The sequence below is a fragment of the Etheostoma spectabile genome, chromosome 21 (genome assembly GCF_008692095.1).
Source record: "Etheostoma spectabile isolate EspeVRDwgs_2016 chromosome 21, UIUC_Espe_1.0, whole genome shotgun sequence".
Taxonomy (NCBI): Eukaryota; Metazoa; Chordata; class Actinopteri; order Perciformes; family Percidae; genus Etheostoma; species Etheostoma spectabile.
The window spans coordinates 17,153,609-17,169,744 of NC_045753.1; the positions used below are offsets into that span (position 1 = coordinate 17,153,609).

The 16,136-nt window shown below is 39.9% G+C and overlaps 2 protein-coding genes across 4 annotated transcripts in view; both read right to left on the reverse strand.

Moving 5' to 3' along the window:
• Positions 1-5,742, reverse strand: part of LOC116671388 (adenosine kinase) — a 104,232-nt gene extending 98,490 nt beyond the window's left edge. Inside the window, exons 1-3 of one of the 2 annotated variants that reach the window (XM_032502623.1) lie at positions 5,390-5,742; positions 2,159-2,233; positions 2,020-2,073 (exon numbers count right to left, since the gene is read on the reverse strand). In XM_032502623.1, the coding sequence (XP_032358514.1) occupies positions 2,020-2,073; positions 2,159-2,233; positions 5,390-5,418 (158 nt within the window). In that variant the 5' untranslated portion in view covers positions 5,419-5,742. Of the gene's footprint in view, positions 1-2,019; positions 2,074-2,158; positions 2,234-3,089; positions 3,218-5,389 lie in introns of those variants that run through there. The other variant, XM_032502625.1, reaches the window with a different exon arrangement.
• A 1,536-nt stretch (positions 5,743-7,278) lies between these two features.
• LOC116671183 (vinculin) overlaps positions 7,279-16,136 on the reverse strand; it is a 28,878-nt gene continuing 20,020 nt past the window's right edge. Inside the window, exons 7-21 of one of the 2 annotated variants that reach the window (XM_032502200.1) lie at positions 15,441-15,534; positions 15,171-15,318; positions 14,454-14,607; positions 14,183-14,358; positions 13,670-13,860; positions 12,628-12,827; positions 11,060-11,188; positions 10,772-10,921; positions 10,513-10,621; positions 10,105-10,407; positions 9,887-10,011; positions 9,577-9,759; positions 9,286-9,489; positions 9,077-9,181; positions 7,279-8,939 (exon numbers count right to left, since the gene is read on the reverse strand). In XM_032502200.1, coding sequence (XP_032358091.1) covers positions 8,793-8,939; positions 9,077-9,181; positions 9,286-9,489; positions 9,577-9,759; positions 9,887-10,011; positions 10,105-10,407; positions 10,513-10,621; positions 10,772-10,921; positions 11,060-11,188; positions 12,628-12,827; positions 13,670-13,860; positions 14,183-14,358; positions 14,454-14,607; positions 15,171-15,318; positions 15,441-15,534 — 2,418 coding nt within the window. In that variant the 3' untranslated portion in view covers positions 7,279-8,792. The remainder of the gene's footprint in view (positions 8,940-9,076; positions 9,182-9,285; positions 9,490-9,576; positions 9,760-9,886; positions 10,012-10,104; positions 10,408-10,512; positions 10,622-10,771; positions 10,922-11,059; positions 11,189-12,627; positions 12,828-13,669; positions 13,861-14,182; positions 14,359-14,453; positions 14,608-15,170; positions 15,319-15,440; positions 15,535-16,136) is intronic. The other variant, XM_032502201.1, reaches the window with a different exon arrangement.

Here is a 16,136-nt window from a genome sequence, read left to right on the forward strand (position 1 = left end):
TGTGTGTGTGTGTGTGTGTGTGTGTGTGTGTGTGTGTTGGAGGGGACATGCATTGAAATGCACTGTGCTGGCAACAAACCACCAAAGCTGCATGTTAATCCTGCCCTGACCTTGTGCAGAATGTGAAGGGAACGGTGTCTGTGGGGCTAAAGATAACACCGCTGCCTTTGTGCCGGAGGAGAACAACACTGCTGATGATGCTGCTTTGTGCTGCCGCCACCCAAGGTCACGTGTCCCTTTGTCAAGTAACAAGACCTGACAAGGTAGCCTATTGTAAGTTACAGACCATCTGATGTTCCGATCCGTCTCTTATTCATTTATTGTTGACGCATTATTCAGGTGCTTTTTGATTTGGCAGTTACTGCACTGTGATTCGCTTTACATTTATACACAAGATGTTACAACAGATTTTATCGCTTCTCAGGTCGGAAATTGTTCAACATGCACTCTACTAACTCTCCTATTAGAAGTAGGGCATTAACAGGTCATTAGTATTTGACAGGTTTGAGGCATTTTTACTTTACATTAAAATCAAGAATATAGATTAAACTTTGGTTGTACTGTTCTGCTTGGAGGAGTGAATGCGCCTCAGAGTGGAGCAATGTATTCCTGTAAAAGAGCATTTGTAAATCAGTGAATTGACCGTGATTTCATAAAGCCCTAACAAAAAATGTATTGCACTCTTGTAAGAGTGAGCCAAGTGGCAAGCAATTTGGCTACAAGCTATCTGAATATGACAAGCAATGCTTGGTAAGCTCCATCATGAGCAAAACGAACAAGAGAAGCTCTTGTATCCTATCAGTGAATCCATGAGTCCCCACAAAGGCTGCAATACCAACATCCCCATTTATAACTAAATTAAATTAAATAAAAATACTCCCTAAAACGAAAGCTTAACTGCACAATTGACACACCAAGGAGGTTATGTTACTGTCCCAATGTTTGTCTGATACTTAGCAAAATTACAATGAAATCTTGTGGAAAGGTAGGCCAAGTACACTTCAGCTGGTCAAGAAACAAGTGAGTTTTTGGTGCAAAGCTGAATCCAGACATTTTTAAAAGAGGTTTTCAAATATCTTACTATTTTCTCATTAACCAAAGCACTCAGTTGAATAAAATAAAATAAAGATTAATACATGAGGCCACGGCTTACACTTCTAAAAAAATAACATGTTGCTGTGAAAGCAATGTAAAACATTGGCAGTTAGTCTAGATACTGTTTGTGTATTTTTTTTACCAATGTCATTATTAAGGATCATTCAATCATCTTTTTAAACATTCTCACACTAAGTTGTAAGAGGCAAGCATATAAAAAAAACTTTTGAAACATGTGATTTACTAATGAATGTGAAAACTGTTTAATCCTTGAGAGTTTACTTCAGCGCCCGCCTCACACCATCATCTTACTTACAGATGGTGATCTTTTTATGTCTACACCAAAATTAAATTCCCTGAAAAGACACTATCCGCACTCATCAACCAGAGGTCATTTGTTAATTAAGTATTAGTTCTGTTTGAATGTGAGTCTTTCTGTTGTTTCCCTTTGGTGCTTTTCAAAAAGGAGCAGTGCACTATGTTCAGGGACATGCAAACAACATTTTCAAGGAAGACTATATTACTCGTGCTTCTGCTTGCAATGTGAAGGAGGGTCTGAAAAAAGAGCATGCATGCTCAGCAAAGCCGTTCTCGGAATAAATAATAATTATTCACTTTGTTTCAATCTAAGAAAGCCAGTGAAACGTGCAGTTAAATCTACTTTGTGTTAAAACAGTAGTAAATTCAGAGCTATCTTGGTATAATTATAATAATAACAACAAGTATGGGAAACATCTGTGGGTGTGTCCAGTTGAGAGGATCCCAGTTACAGAGGGTTGATTTATAACTTGGCTATTCTGAGCACAGCTCAGTGGTAGTAGTGGGTATGAATGACCAGTGTATCCCTTATTTGGTCCCATGTAATTTTAACACTTTGCATTACCCTACTGAAGCATGTGGTGTCCCAGTGAAGCTTTGACTCACAAGACTTTGTGTTTTTCTTCAGCGAGGATCTGGTCATTAAGCTTTAGTCCAAACCTACAAAAAAAAAATAATATCAGTGCATTTTGGTCAGATAAGACATAAACATTGAGTTGAAAACAAATCAGCTTTTTAGACTTACTTGTCAAGGAAGTCTTTGTCCACAACAGCTGAAATGTCGAGCAAGGGATTTCCCATCCCAAAGAGTGTGTTTTCACTGCAGCGGGACAAAAACGTATTGTATTATGTAGACTCCCACTTGATAGCTCTGTATGAACAGAGGACACAAACAATCTGTTTGAAAGAGAAAATCATCGGTTTCTAATTTACTGAATCAAGTCACTGGAACTGTGATGAGGGAGGAACCCATGTGGTGTGTTACTGATGGCTCTGTTACCTGACCTCCTCTCTACGGTCAACATGTGGAGAAAAAAAAAGCTACAGAAACATGAACAATTGCAAACTAATGAGCTCCTAACAGAGGAGAAATAAGGAAAATGTGAATTCTTTTTACGAGTTTGGGAGTGAACACTCCTCAGAGAAATGTTAAACTGCCAATGAGTTTCTTTTGTCCCTCATTCAGATGGAGATCAGTCAAATGAAAGGCAGGCCTATTGAAAAGAACAATTTAAAGGATTCTCTGAGAAAGTGATGTGTCAACATTCCCATGTACAGACGGCTTGTGTCATTTATTCATAGATTCTTAAAGATGCAAGATATCATAGTGGCCAAAGGCTATAGTCTTCATCACAGGTTACCAACCTTTTATAAAACACAAGACAATGTATTCTATGTCTGATTAAGATCGCAGAAAAAAAATCATTGTTCTTGTGTGCAGCTTATTTCTTTGACCTGCAAAAAGATCCAGACTCCCTAAAGCTATCGCAACTTAACACATCAGCCTAAACATCTGTCATTTCACACTTTCTTGCAATGTTTTCAATCAACCAATTTTAAACTGGCAGTTTTTTTAAATTGTGAGCACATTTGAAATAAAAATAAAAGACAATCTCAATAGTTAGCAGAACTGTTCCGTGTGGAAACAGTGGAGGATACTATCATTGGGATCTTACCTTGGAGTTGGCATTATGTCAGAAAACTCAGCAGCCTAACCCGGATGATTAAATGGTCAAAAGTTTCCTCCTCAGTCAAAGCAACGTGCTTTTTGACTACAGGAACTGCAGCTGCTCTTTGGTCAACACTGACTGGTTGGTGGAGGAAGGGGGTGGGAATTAGTATCCTCCAGACTTATGATTGGCTACACTTGTTCCAATTATTGTAAGGCTTTCTATGCTACGTTTGAGGCCAATGGAAAAGAAGCTGGACCCTGTGGTAGACACCAATACCAGCGACAAGGTATAAAAAAAAAACCAATAATAAAAAAAAGACATTTAAAATGACTAATGTGTCATTTGTTTAACCATACACATTGCATTTTTATATATATAACCATCTGCGTTATATATAGAAAATATCAAGTTTTGTAGCTGTATACAAACACATAAAACAACCTTTAACAGCTTCAGAACATGTGAAGAACCTATAGATTTAGTTACTCTCATATCTAAAATGTGTACATTTAATATAAATAGGAATAATACCTTCTAATAAATAAAGCCTAGACTATGTGTTTTAATTTATTTATTTTTTACATTTGGAGCACGGACTCTTGTTTTGTTTAAAGTAACACACATTATGTTTACTTGTTCCTTTAGGTTTGTGTACATTAAAATAAGTAACCGTAATAAAAAAAAATAGGACTGATGGGAAACTTGGCAGTCTGAGCTTATCATTTTTTATAATTTCTAAAGAATTGTTTATCATCATTATTTATGTTTGACTTGGAGTGGTTTTATTGATTATTATTAAAGTATTTAGTGTGGCGAGTTGTTGATAGTATGATGTCACCTGTTCACCTGCCTCTTTGCTATCTTTACATCAAGGGCCACATTGAATATTAATTAATGTTATGCTATATTGTGCCATCCTCCATTGTTGTTGTGAGAGACTTAATGTCCTCATGTTAGCTTAACTGGCAAACTAAGCAGTTGGTGATGGCATTGCATTTTTTGCTTACTATAAAGATTAAAAGTGTAAATATATGTTATAACATTAACTATACCTCTGTCTCATTGAGCCCGCATGCACTATACCAGGACCCAGAAAACTGAAGCAGCAACATGAAATTCAGCCATCAATAATTTTATGATTTACGCATCTGCTTATCTTACTGTGACATCTCAAAATGTCATCCATGAAAAAGGCCTTTTTTCCTTCCTCCTCCTAAATTTCTGAGGCATTAAGTTGTTTGCTGTCTCACTGTTAGGAGCTGGTTGTCTCTGTGTGGACTGTCATGAATGTGGATTTTATTTTGTTTTTCTTTCCTTGTCCTCTCCTTTATTATTTATTTGTTCTGTTCTTGTCTCTCTGCACTGTAAAGTGGTTTCAACTGACTGTGTTGTGTTCAAAATACATTGCAAATACAGTTGAGTTGAGTGGATTACTTTTGTCAAGAGCAACTCAACTCTATAAAAAAGCAGCTCCGTGCTTAGTGGCTTCAAACATTAACTCAGAACGTGACTTTATGGACAATTGCGTTGAAAGTTAAGTTTTCCTCAAGTCAAGTGAACGCTGCACAGTTAAATTAACACTGCAACATGTGAACAATTAGACACTGCTGCCCAGCACTGTAATGGTATGCTAATTACGGATAAGACACGAAACTGACAAAATATTAAAATGCTGGGCTGATATTTTAATTATAAGACCCAGTATACACTTACTAGTCTATTCTTTACTATATTATTAAAAAAGTATGCTATTCTGGTCTTTTATCCAATGTCCCTGTTCCTACTGTGCGTTTGTAACATATACAGTTTGTTTATTTGTTAAAATACAGGTATAATTTAAAGGCTTAACGTTTTACTATTGGTAAATAAATAGAATCTAATATAAAATCCTTACACTTTAAGATGCCGAAAATTCATTTCAAAAATGTATTTAAAAAAGACCTTTTGAACTGTTATGACACCCACATGACACGTCTACCTTTTATATCTTTTTTAGTCTAACTACATGGATGGATGGATGAAGCTAATTTACCGATCATGTGACGAACCCACCCTATCCTGCTAGCTGCAGTTAGCATCGTTATGACGGAACGTGTAACGCTAACGCCGCTTTCACCTGAATGCTTGAGTTGATGTCACGTTCAAAGGTTCAAACTGCTTAGCGCCTTTCAACCTGCACGTCCTGCTGACACTTTACCACAACACCAGAGACGTGTGCATGAATTAACAGCTAGCTATAGCTACAGAAGCTAACTATGCAGCGCGTCAGCCGTCAGATAGCACAACTACTACAAGCTTATTACCTTAACGTTGTTTTCCTCCCTGTCGACATGTTTGGTTCTCCGTCAGATATTTAGTTGAATCAGCAACGGGCTGTGTTGTTGACGCTGCAGAGCCTGGGAAGCCGCTGCTCACTGCCGGGAAGGAGTAGGTTACAGCTTCCTTCACCACAGGTGATGATGACGTTGAAGAAATTGGTCAACAGCATGCAACCCAGAAAAACAAATGATTATTATGTTTTCGGGGAAGGGTTGGCATTAGCTCGTTACTTTCCCCTGGCGCGAGCCAATGTGCGTTTGACTCACATAAAGAGGAGACAGCGTGCGATTTAGTTATCTCGCGTTATCGCTGTGTTTTCCCTTTCACCTGTTTCATCAGTTCAACTTCACAGTCTGTTTATTTTTCACACTGTAGACAAAACATGGTCCAATTTAGTGTGGCAGGCCGCTGAGTGTAAGATACATTAGTAAGCTACTTTACATGGTAGTGTTACATTAATGTTATACTTTAACGAGAGATACACAGTATATCCTAGTGGAGTAAAAAGATACATCCCGGCTCAGTTTATGCACCACTGACACCTTAAAAAAATCCTGGATTACCAAACAGACCGCAGCTCCTCAAGGTCCCAGAGTGCCCACTTAAATTAGTTTGTAATATGCACCCCTAAAGCACAACATCCATTCTTATTATGACTATCCTGTCGTCTCTTCTTTCACCTGGGCCCAACGTTAAAGTGTTGCATTTCAGTTAAACCAAAATGCTCCATCACATCAACAAATGTCATTATGCAAATTCAGATTATGAGTGTTATTTATTTGCACAAGTTCAAATCAAACCAGGAGCAATATCCTGGTGGCCTAGGGGTTAAGATACTTACGTTTTTATTTCAATAGGGCCATGCATTCATATCCCCCTCTATCTCGCTTTCTTTCTTGTCCGAATCTATACTGTCAAGGGAGGAAATGCATTTTAATAATTTGGGTAAACTGACCCTTTAACTGACCAGTTCTGGCTCAGCTTCACTCATCCCGTCCTCAAATTCAAATGTAATGATTTTGATTATGTTACTGTTAAGGCTGGATTACTGACTGGACCTTAAAGCCCCATGTTTATTGTGTGTCACACTTTAATAATATGGGCCACTAAAGCACAACATTGAAATAAGGGGCCTTAGGAAGTACGGTATTAGGTCCCGACGTGGCCAAATGTAGTTTTTAACACCATTATTTAGTTTTAGTTATTGAGCTGATATGGTGCAAAAATACTTGGTATTTCAATCATTCAATTCTTACTACCTGACAGAGGGAACCTAGGGGCAGGTCAAATTCCAGTAGAGAATTGGTTTCTGGGGCTGCAGGCAAAACACAACTAAGCTGCCATGTGAACTGCACTTTGAGTAGGCCTACTTGACACTGTCAAGACGTGCAGAAAACAAAGGGCATGTAAATGCACTAAGCTTATGTATGTCCCCGGGGTCCCCTAAGAGGTTAATTCAGCCATTAATAATTCAGTAGCTTCAGAAACATTTTATTGTTGTGGAATTAGAGTTAAACCGTTTGTCTCCTGAGAAAGTATCCGAGACATGTAGTATTCTACTATTCAGTAATGTGATATTACATACACAGTATAATATATACAACTGCCTGTTTAGTCATTTTATTTGGTTAAGCTGTTTTCATTATAATTTTTTAGCAGATTTTTCAATCATAACAAGCGGGCCTTGATATTCATATAACTGCTGACCTGCAGGAACATGTTTCTAAAAAACAAAACAAAAGGGACAATCTCTTTCACATAACTTCCTAAATATAAAAAAGAGGTATGAGGCCTTTGGAACAATCATGTTCCTTACAATACAGCCAGTGGTGAGCATAGAGGAGAACAACAGAAATTATAGAGCAAACACACCTCAAAGTGCTATAAAATGCTTTATTACAAAATTGTGAACAATGCCTCAGTAAAATGTTGTTCAGGTCCATTTAAACCCAACCAAGTTGCATAATTATGATATCTTTTCAAACAAATGTTTTCAGGGTTTGCATAGAGCATAATTTGACTTGAAGTAAAAGTTATGAAGTGGGTGTGTCTTAATAGAAGAACAATGTACAACAAGTGATTTAAACAAATAAACACCATTATACCTTGTACAAATGATACAAAATTAGAACCGTATCAATTGCAAAAAAGTTTATTTTGCAAGGCACATCAGTTGGTATTAGATAAGTAAAAAGACACATTCACAACACTGGTCTTCAGACATTTCAAAATAACTACAGTTACCACAAATAGTGGTCAATAATGCTTAGTGTATCAAGACATGTTGGAACAAATGTGATAACATCAAATGAAGATTTCACCAGCTGCAGATGACTCTGTGCTTCATCTTTAAACTATGGTCGTTCCCTTGGCTACCTAGGCGAAGTGTGCAATTCATAAATGACACACACAAAAAAAAAAAAAAAGGAGACGCACAACTGTGTGCAGGCAAGACGAGCCTCTGAAGACGACTAAGCTTTGTTAGCTTGCTGTGAAAATCAAGATTATAATATTTGGCTATTAGGCCTCACAATGTTGCGCAAACCGGTTTCTTACATGTAATCTCCATGCAACATGTGAAACATGAAACCTCTATAGAAAGCTTTGAATGAGTTGAATGCAAGTAGTTTTTATCTTTTCCTGCTGATGGCAGGTTACTTTTAAGTAACAAAAAATGTATTCGTGGCCAAAGAAAGACAAATAAACTTTCAAAGATCATGGCATAATGTCTTTGGCAGAACTCTCAAGAAAATAAAAAATGCTACAGTTGCATTACAATATGTCAAATAACGAACAGTGTTTTGCTTTCACTTGTAATCATATAGTATAGTGTAAACAGGCATAATAACACTGGATATATTTAACGGCCTATATTGTATTTGTAACAACTAAAGTTCATGTGCTTATCCTAGCAAAAGGTGAATAAATGATAGTGATAATACCATTATCAGTACAAAGATATAAAAACGTCTCGAGCAAATCTAGTTATTTAAATTAAACTTAAGCTTTTTGTTGAGGCCCAAAACAACCTTGCATTATATTTAATCCAACCTCTAATCAAAAAATACAGTATATTTTCCTGGGATTTGTCAAAATAAGCTTCATAACTTTTTATTTTTACACACTTTTAGAAAGAAAGAAAGAAAAAGACGTCCCCAGTAAGAATCTAACCCACAACTTGCACTGATAGTCCCACTGTTTACATTCTACCAGAACAGCAACTGTTACAGACAGGATACGGGACAAAACAGAGAAGCTTTACCCATATCAGTGTAACGGACACTGATATTATAGCTCTGATAAAGTAAATACTGTATCTGTCCATTCAATGCCCTCATGGACAGCTGGATGGAACCAGTGTGAAGCAGAGGAACAGTGGCCCTTCTCTTACTGGTACCAGGGGGTCTTTCTGACCCAGTGGAGAGTAAAACCTGCATCTGTCCGGATCTTAATGGAAGCAGCCTCGGCCTCCCTGACTGTCTCCTTCACAGATTGCATCAGGTTCTGAGCATTGTGGACCAACATCTCAGTAGCCTGCCGAAGAAGAAATTAGCAGGTACAGTGATGAGGGAGACTGAAATCTTTTTTTTTTTTTTTTTTTTTAAAGGCTGTTATAGGACAACAATGGGAGTCTTGTGATCTGACACACTCATAATAAAGATTTTGCTCACCTGCTCTGACTCCTCTTCACTGATGTTGGTACGACCCAACATGGTGGCCTTGACTGTGGACAGGATTTTGAGCTGAGTGCTGATGGTGGGAATGCGCTCGCACACCTGAAACGAGATCAGAATGTCAGGAGAGGTCAGAAAAAACAAATAAAGTATAGTCACAGTGAAAATCCACTGCAAACCCCTCTGATGAAGACGACTGAACTGACCTGGAGAAGGTTGGTCCGGATACGCTTGTCGGTACACTGCTTGGCCACCTCCTTGGCCAGCAGTGTGACTTCATCAGAAGCCTTAGCGATGTCCTTGGCGCACTGAATTAGGGCGCGTTTATTTCCGCTGCCTCCACGCACCAGACGTGACATCTCGGCCATGAGCAAGGCCATTCGTTTGGCAGCACCAATGATGTCATTCCCCTATGAGATATGACAGGAACAAAATCAATCTGAAAGCATAAGAATCCAACGTAAACGTCAATGACTCGTTTTACAGTGTTGGCTTACTTTGCTGGACCATTTGCGGGCTTCATCGTGGAGCTGCCTGGCAGCCACCATCATTGGCTCATTAACCATATCACCAGTCTGCTCGGGGAACTCCTCATCTTTCTCCTCTGGAGGAGGAGGTCTGGGGGGAGGAACCTCACCCTCAGGAAGAGGCGGTTTGGGTGGTGCTGCGTCATCGTTAAGCTACAAGGACAAGTTTAAGTAATTATGGTTTGGCAGTTCAGACAATACACAAGTCGTTTTGGCCACTAAACAGAAGCAGCTTCAGATGGTTTGCCAAATTAAAAGTTGTGTTTATCTGAAGACGTACACTAAGCTGATCCAGTTCAGGAGGAGGTGGCGGGAAGTCTGGCTCTTGGGGCTGAAATGTCTCCCTAACCTTTGCCACAGCACCAAGAATCTTATAACCTGAGTCCAGAAAGCCTTTCTGAAGACCTGGTGATCACAAAACAAAACACATTTATCACTAATCACAAGGTTCCACATACGCACAAAAAAAATAATTGCATGTTAGCAACATTAACTTACTTGGATCCTGGATATTTCCAGCCACCGCCTTAGCATTCATCACCATAGGAGAAATTGTCTTGCTCAGGTCATCGGACGCAGCCTTCACCATCTCCCTGAATTTAGGATCCTCAGAGTTCTCCACCTCTCGCTTCGCCACCAGAAGGATACGGTTGGCTCTGCGGGCAATGCTGGTGGCACCGGCAACCAGCATCTGAGGCTGGTGGTTGGCCATGGCCAAACGACACTTTTCCAAGTCCTTCTTGATGGCGTCCTCTGAAGCATCTAGCAAGGATTTGGTATCGATGGCCTCGTCCACCAAACCTAAATATTCGTAACACGCCATTATAATGAATTACACAATGAGGTATGTATGTATTGGGGATCTCATGTAATTTGGGAATTTACAGCATCTTAATGGAACCTCACCTGTCATTTTCTCCACGTTGTCAATCCACTGATTCTTCATGGTTTCAAAATGTTCATATGCAGCTTGGTTGCCAGGGTTTCTTAGCAGAATACGAGCAGCAGATACAACCTTAAAAAACAATCCGGGTAATTAATTGACAGTCCAAGCTAGCTATAAACTTGGCTCAAGAAGCGAGAGACACTTAAATAGTTTGACTCGTGCAGAGTGGAGGGCAGATGCAAATGGAAAAACAGATATAAACACTAAACCATTACATACTTGTGGTGTTAGATCTCTTGTTGACTTGACAGCAGCCTGGATTCCCTCCACTGTGCTCTTGTTGGCAGTACCGACAGCCGCAGCCTTCTCTGCTGTGGTGCCAAGCTTATTGGCGTGGTTCTCAAAGTTGGCAGCCCTTTCGTCAAAGACCTACACATGATCAAATTAAACAATTATTAAAAAGGGTTGTTAGAAATAACACAACACCCTGCCAATAAATATAACGCCACTGAATGAGTCTGATTGCAGTGTGATCACAGTGAGGAGCAGAGTGACCGTACCACTGACCTCATCTCTGTTGGGGGCGTCCAGTGGGGCAGTAGCAGCCACTGCCAGTAACTTGATGGGGGTGGTGGTGTCACTGAAGATGTCCGACACCTCCTGAGTCATCGCCTCTTGCATCTTCCCTTTCAGGTCCTGGGATGAGGAAAACCAGATGTTACAACCAGTCAGCACAGTCATTGTGGCTCACTGGGATTACAGATACACATGCATTACATCAGGAGCACTTTGTCCAAATAAATATCGCTGATCTTGTAGATAAAAAAAAAAGAAATCTTAAACTTCAATACCCTCTGAAGTAAGAAAGTGTTGTTTGAAATCACATTATTGAGGTTTTACTTGTACATTTCCGTTTTTGTAGAACTTAAACTTTCAGTGAGAATATCGTACTTTATATCTATCTATAAATTGCAGGAATGTCTGTCTGTCTGTCTGTCTGTGTGTGTGTTGTGCGCATATCTCTAAAACCGTTAGTTTGATGGATTTCAAACTTGACGGGTGTCTTGCTACGAGCACGAGTAAGTGTGGTGCTAAGTCTGATGTTGTTTGGATTAGAAATGCAAAAGATTTGTTAAATATACATTGGTAAAAGAAACACATTGTTTTTTGCCGCTCTAGCCGCTGGCCATTGCCCCCCCCCCCAAACGACAAACGACAATTCCTGTATTTAAGGACATTTCAGAATCCTCCCACAACCAGCTACAGACAACAAGTAGCAGACAGAGCGTGATGCCACTTATAGGCAGGCTACCAGACACTGTTTTTGAGTCACATCTTTGTCCGTGTTTGGTGAGAAGGTAACCTGCACACCACACGCAGATGCCACATGCAGAACCTGTATGGAAATTAACACCACTGCTGAAATGTTAAATTACTTAACAATCATTCGACATGAGACAACACCGTCTCTCTCTCTGCCCACACACACACACACACAGTAATATTTTGGGATTACATTTTGAATCTGCAACATTCTCTGTAAATTTGTACTAGGCTATACAGTGGAGTTGAATATGAAGTGGTTTGGGGTCTTCTGTACCAAATTTTGGGCTAACATACAATTTGGTTTTGATGAATTCTACAAGCAGCAATACCACAGCCCAAGCAATCGGCCCGTTTCAAACCGGCACTGCACTAGTTTAATTGAATGGCTGTTGTTGCTACCCATCTTGCAGATTTAAAGCTCACATTCAGTTTGGACAACATAGACTTTTAGGAAACCATAATAACTGACATTATTTTAAGACTTTTGTCTCAGCCTGTAATCTTTCAAATCATGTGAAAGAATGAAACCCCCAAAATTGTAGATTTAAGATTTCCATCATTTCACAGATTTATATAATTTTTATTGTACTTTTGTATGTGTTATTGTGACACTTGAGCAGAACTTTTATTGGAGTATTTTCCAATTGTGTCAATAATACTTGTACTAAGGGTTTACAGTATATATATTTCTTCCACCCCTGGTAACCAGCAGAGGGGGCTGTTTCTTTGTCTCTGTGTATGAATCCTGCTCTATCACGGTGAAGCTACAGGTCTGAATGAGAATGTCTGTTGAGTGAGAGACGTCTTACTTTCAAAGCCTCCTGGAGCTGCTGAGCAACAGCACGTGCCTGAGGGGAGTCTCCTTCACCGCGGGCAGCCAGGTCAGCCAGCTGGGCCATCAGCTGCTCCACCTGCTCACATTTACCCAGCAACTCCTGTCTGTACGGACCTGGCAAAGCATTGGCCAGCCTGTGGCCCTCTGCCACCAGCCCGCGGATGGCTGCCTGACCTGAACACGCACACAAAGACAAACTTGAAGATTCACAAAAAACAACATTCAGCTGATTAACTGCTAAATAACATTCTGTTAATACCTCTGGGTGCACAAACACATACAAACCTGGTTGATAAATGACAAATCATCAACTGCTTCTGGATTTTATTTTTGAAATTAGGGCATTAATATCTTTTTCATTTTTGATGATCAATCATCTACAAAATTGTGAAAAATCACAATCACAATTCCTGCAATGACATTTTCAAAAAGCTTGTTTCGTATGTGTAGTAGGCCAAAACCCAACTTATAACGATATAATAAAGAGGCAAATCCTCACATTTGAGAAGCCTGAACCAAAGAATGTTTTCATTTTAAATAAAACACTGAAAATTGTTAATTGTGTCAGCACTAGTCAACAATAAAGTGTGCTTTTTAGTACCAGCACTGAATTTGGCCACCTCATGCCCATTAAATTCTGGGTAGTTTTGGTATTTTACTGGGTGCTTGTATCAACACTCGAGGGGAAGGAAAACCATGTCTTCTTTTGTATTATTTTGTGCAGTTTTTTTGAGGTAAGCCTTGGCTCCGTTACATTTTGTGGACCAGTCATTCCTAAAGCAGCCAGACTACAGCTCTATTGTAAACACATAAGGCAATGTGCAGGTTTAAGAGGATGCAAGCCGAAGAAAGGAACAAAATATTGGGAAAAGCGTTGAGGGGAACGTTGAGTACAGTAGAGAGAGATATGTACACAAAGTGTCTGGTCTGCTTTTTAACCATAGGAGAAGTGGAAGGAATGTGAAGGAAAAAGATAGAGAGACAAGGAAGTTGGGGAGGATGGGAACCAGACTCACCCACACCGCTGTCATCCATGGTGGGATTGTCAATCCAGCGCTGTGCCTGCTCAATCTTTCCTTCCAAGTGAACAGCTGCCTTTGCAGGCCTGCTGTTAGCTACAGCTTTGTTGGTCTTGGACTGCAGGTTCTGCAGAGCTGTTGCAATCTGTTTAGCCAAAGCTCTGGCCTCAGGAGTGTCCCCTTTACCCCTATAAGGAATTAAAAACAGCGAAAAAGATCTGAGGTGGTGCTTTATCGTAAAGATATGGCTGAAATTAGGTCTGTAAATTGTTAAGCTACAGTTAGAGAACAAATAGCTATCAATCATTTGGACCACTTTCACACTGCTAGTTTTGTCCACATCTGGACTAATTCACCTGAAAATGTGGTAAAAACACACATACTCCAGTCCCATTACTGAACACTCATTTATCAAATGTCCCCCTGCATATGTTAAAACAAACAACACGTCTCAGTACAACTGTAACTCAGCAAATAATGATGCGATATTTTCAGCAGTCAGGAACTTACTGTCTCCTGAGATCAGACAGTTTGGCGGTCATGGCAGCGATCTCTCCAATAGAGCGCAAGATGTCATCTCTTTCTTTGGGGTCCTCACACATGTCTGCTATCTTTTTGGCATCAGTGAGAAGGGCCCTGATGTTCTCCTCTCCCTCTGGCCCGCCGTTAGGGTCTGCCAACCAGTTCTGCAGGGGCAGACAAAAAAAAGAAAAATAATCAAATACTTCCATTTCTAGGTTTAAATCCATGTTTTACAAGGCAAACCGGGTTAATGACTCACTTGTGCAGCATCAATCCTTTTGGCAATGACCTGCTTGGAGTTAGTCATGGCCTCCAGCTTGCGAGCAGCATTTTCCACCTTGCCAGTTAGCACGTCGAGCCCCTGGGAAACTTGCTGTGCCTTCTGCATGGCGGCTGGGGACCCCCCTTGACCTCTGGGGTGGACAAGGAAAACACACGCATACCATAAACTGCAGCACTGCTATGCCTTTAAAAACGGCCACACATGCACACTTCTGTGTTTGTTTACTCAAAAGCTTAAGCCTTATGGTCCTACTGTTTAACAATAGTATTTCCTTACTTAATGCTTCTATTACCAGACACGACTCAGAGGCTTTTCAGAGGAGTAATTTAACCAGGGGTTTTAGTAGATTATAGATTAATACCAGACAGCTGCTTTTAATCAAGCGTGACTCAGGGTCCCTAGTGACAACCAGATTTCATATCAGAAGGATATCACTTCCACTTTTACACACTATAATCCCCCCTAATACGCGTACTGCCTTACGCTCCTTACCCCTACCTAGGATGGAAAATTAAACCGTGTCAAAGGAACATTCATCAATACAAATATCCAATGAAAATGTGATTACAGAATTATAATGTAACAGACCATGAGACTATCTAATGAAAGAGACATGGACTGCATGAAAAATGTGGGGAATTACAATAGTTGCCATAACACACAAAGCAAAGTCTTTTATGGTGTATAGTGTACCTGGCCCTTATCTCAGACACCTGGTCAGTCATCTGGCCCAGGGTTTTGGCTGTGCCCAGGATATCTCTGCGCTCCTTCCCAGCACACAGTTCACCAACTTTCCCGGCTTCATCGAGGATCTGGCGGATAGCCTGCTCGCCTGCGTCACCTAGAAGTACAACACAAGGCCAAATACATAAATTAGTCACTAGATACAACTAGATTATCAGTCTGAGGACGTGTTAAGCAGCAGAATGAATATTTTAAGGCATGGGACATGGAATCTATTACCTGGTTGAGCGTTTGGATCCCTCAGCCAGTTCTTAGCCTGAGCCATCTTTGAGTCAATTAGCCCCAGAGCCCTCCTTATGGCCTCTGTGTCCTTTGGGTTTAAAAGACAAAATAAATTAATACCTTAAAATGGGAATCAATGCAAACAAAAAAAACTAAAAAAAGGAGTAGATGAATTCCCTTAGTCATTCCAGGGACACTATATTCCTGTAAATAGTATATTCTGTGTAAATGAGGTTAACATGTGATGACATGTCATATAATTTTATTCCTAATTAGAAATAATCCTCATTCACAGTTTGATCAATTGAATGATCACAGATTGATTGAAAAGCTCCAGGTTCTTGTCATGGTTCTGATCAAACCCAACTGTTTAGTTATTCCAGTAAAAGAAACCCCAGCAATGAGTAGCATTGCTAACATCTATCAGGCACAACCATGTAGCGCATGCCGTTTCCATCCTTCTTTTGCATTGTCAATAATGAGCGTGTCATGTTGAAAGCCAAACAACTCTCGGTTGTATCTCAATCAGAATGGATGGAAATACAACAATCTGTCCAACAGCTGCTGACTTGACAATGAGTCCACTCATTGCCAAAGTCTGCAAAATCAAGCGAGTCCTGCAGGACATGGAGCAAAGCAGGAGACCAGAGCAGATGAATGAGTGGTTAGGTGAACTTATTATTTTTTTTTTTT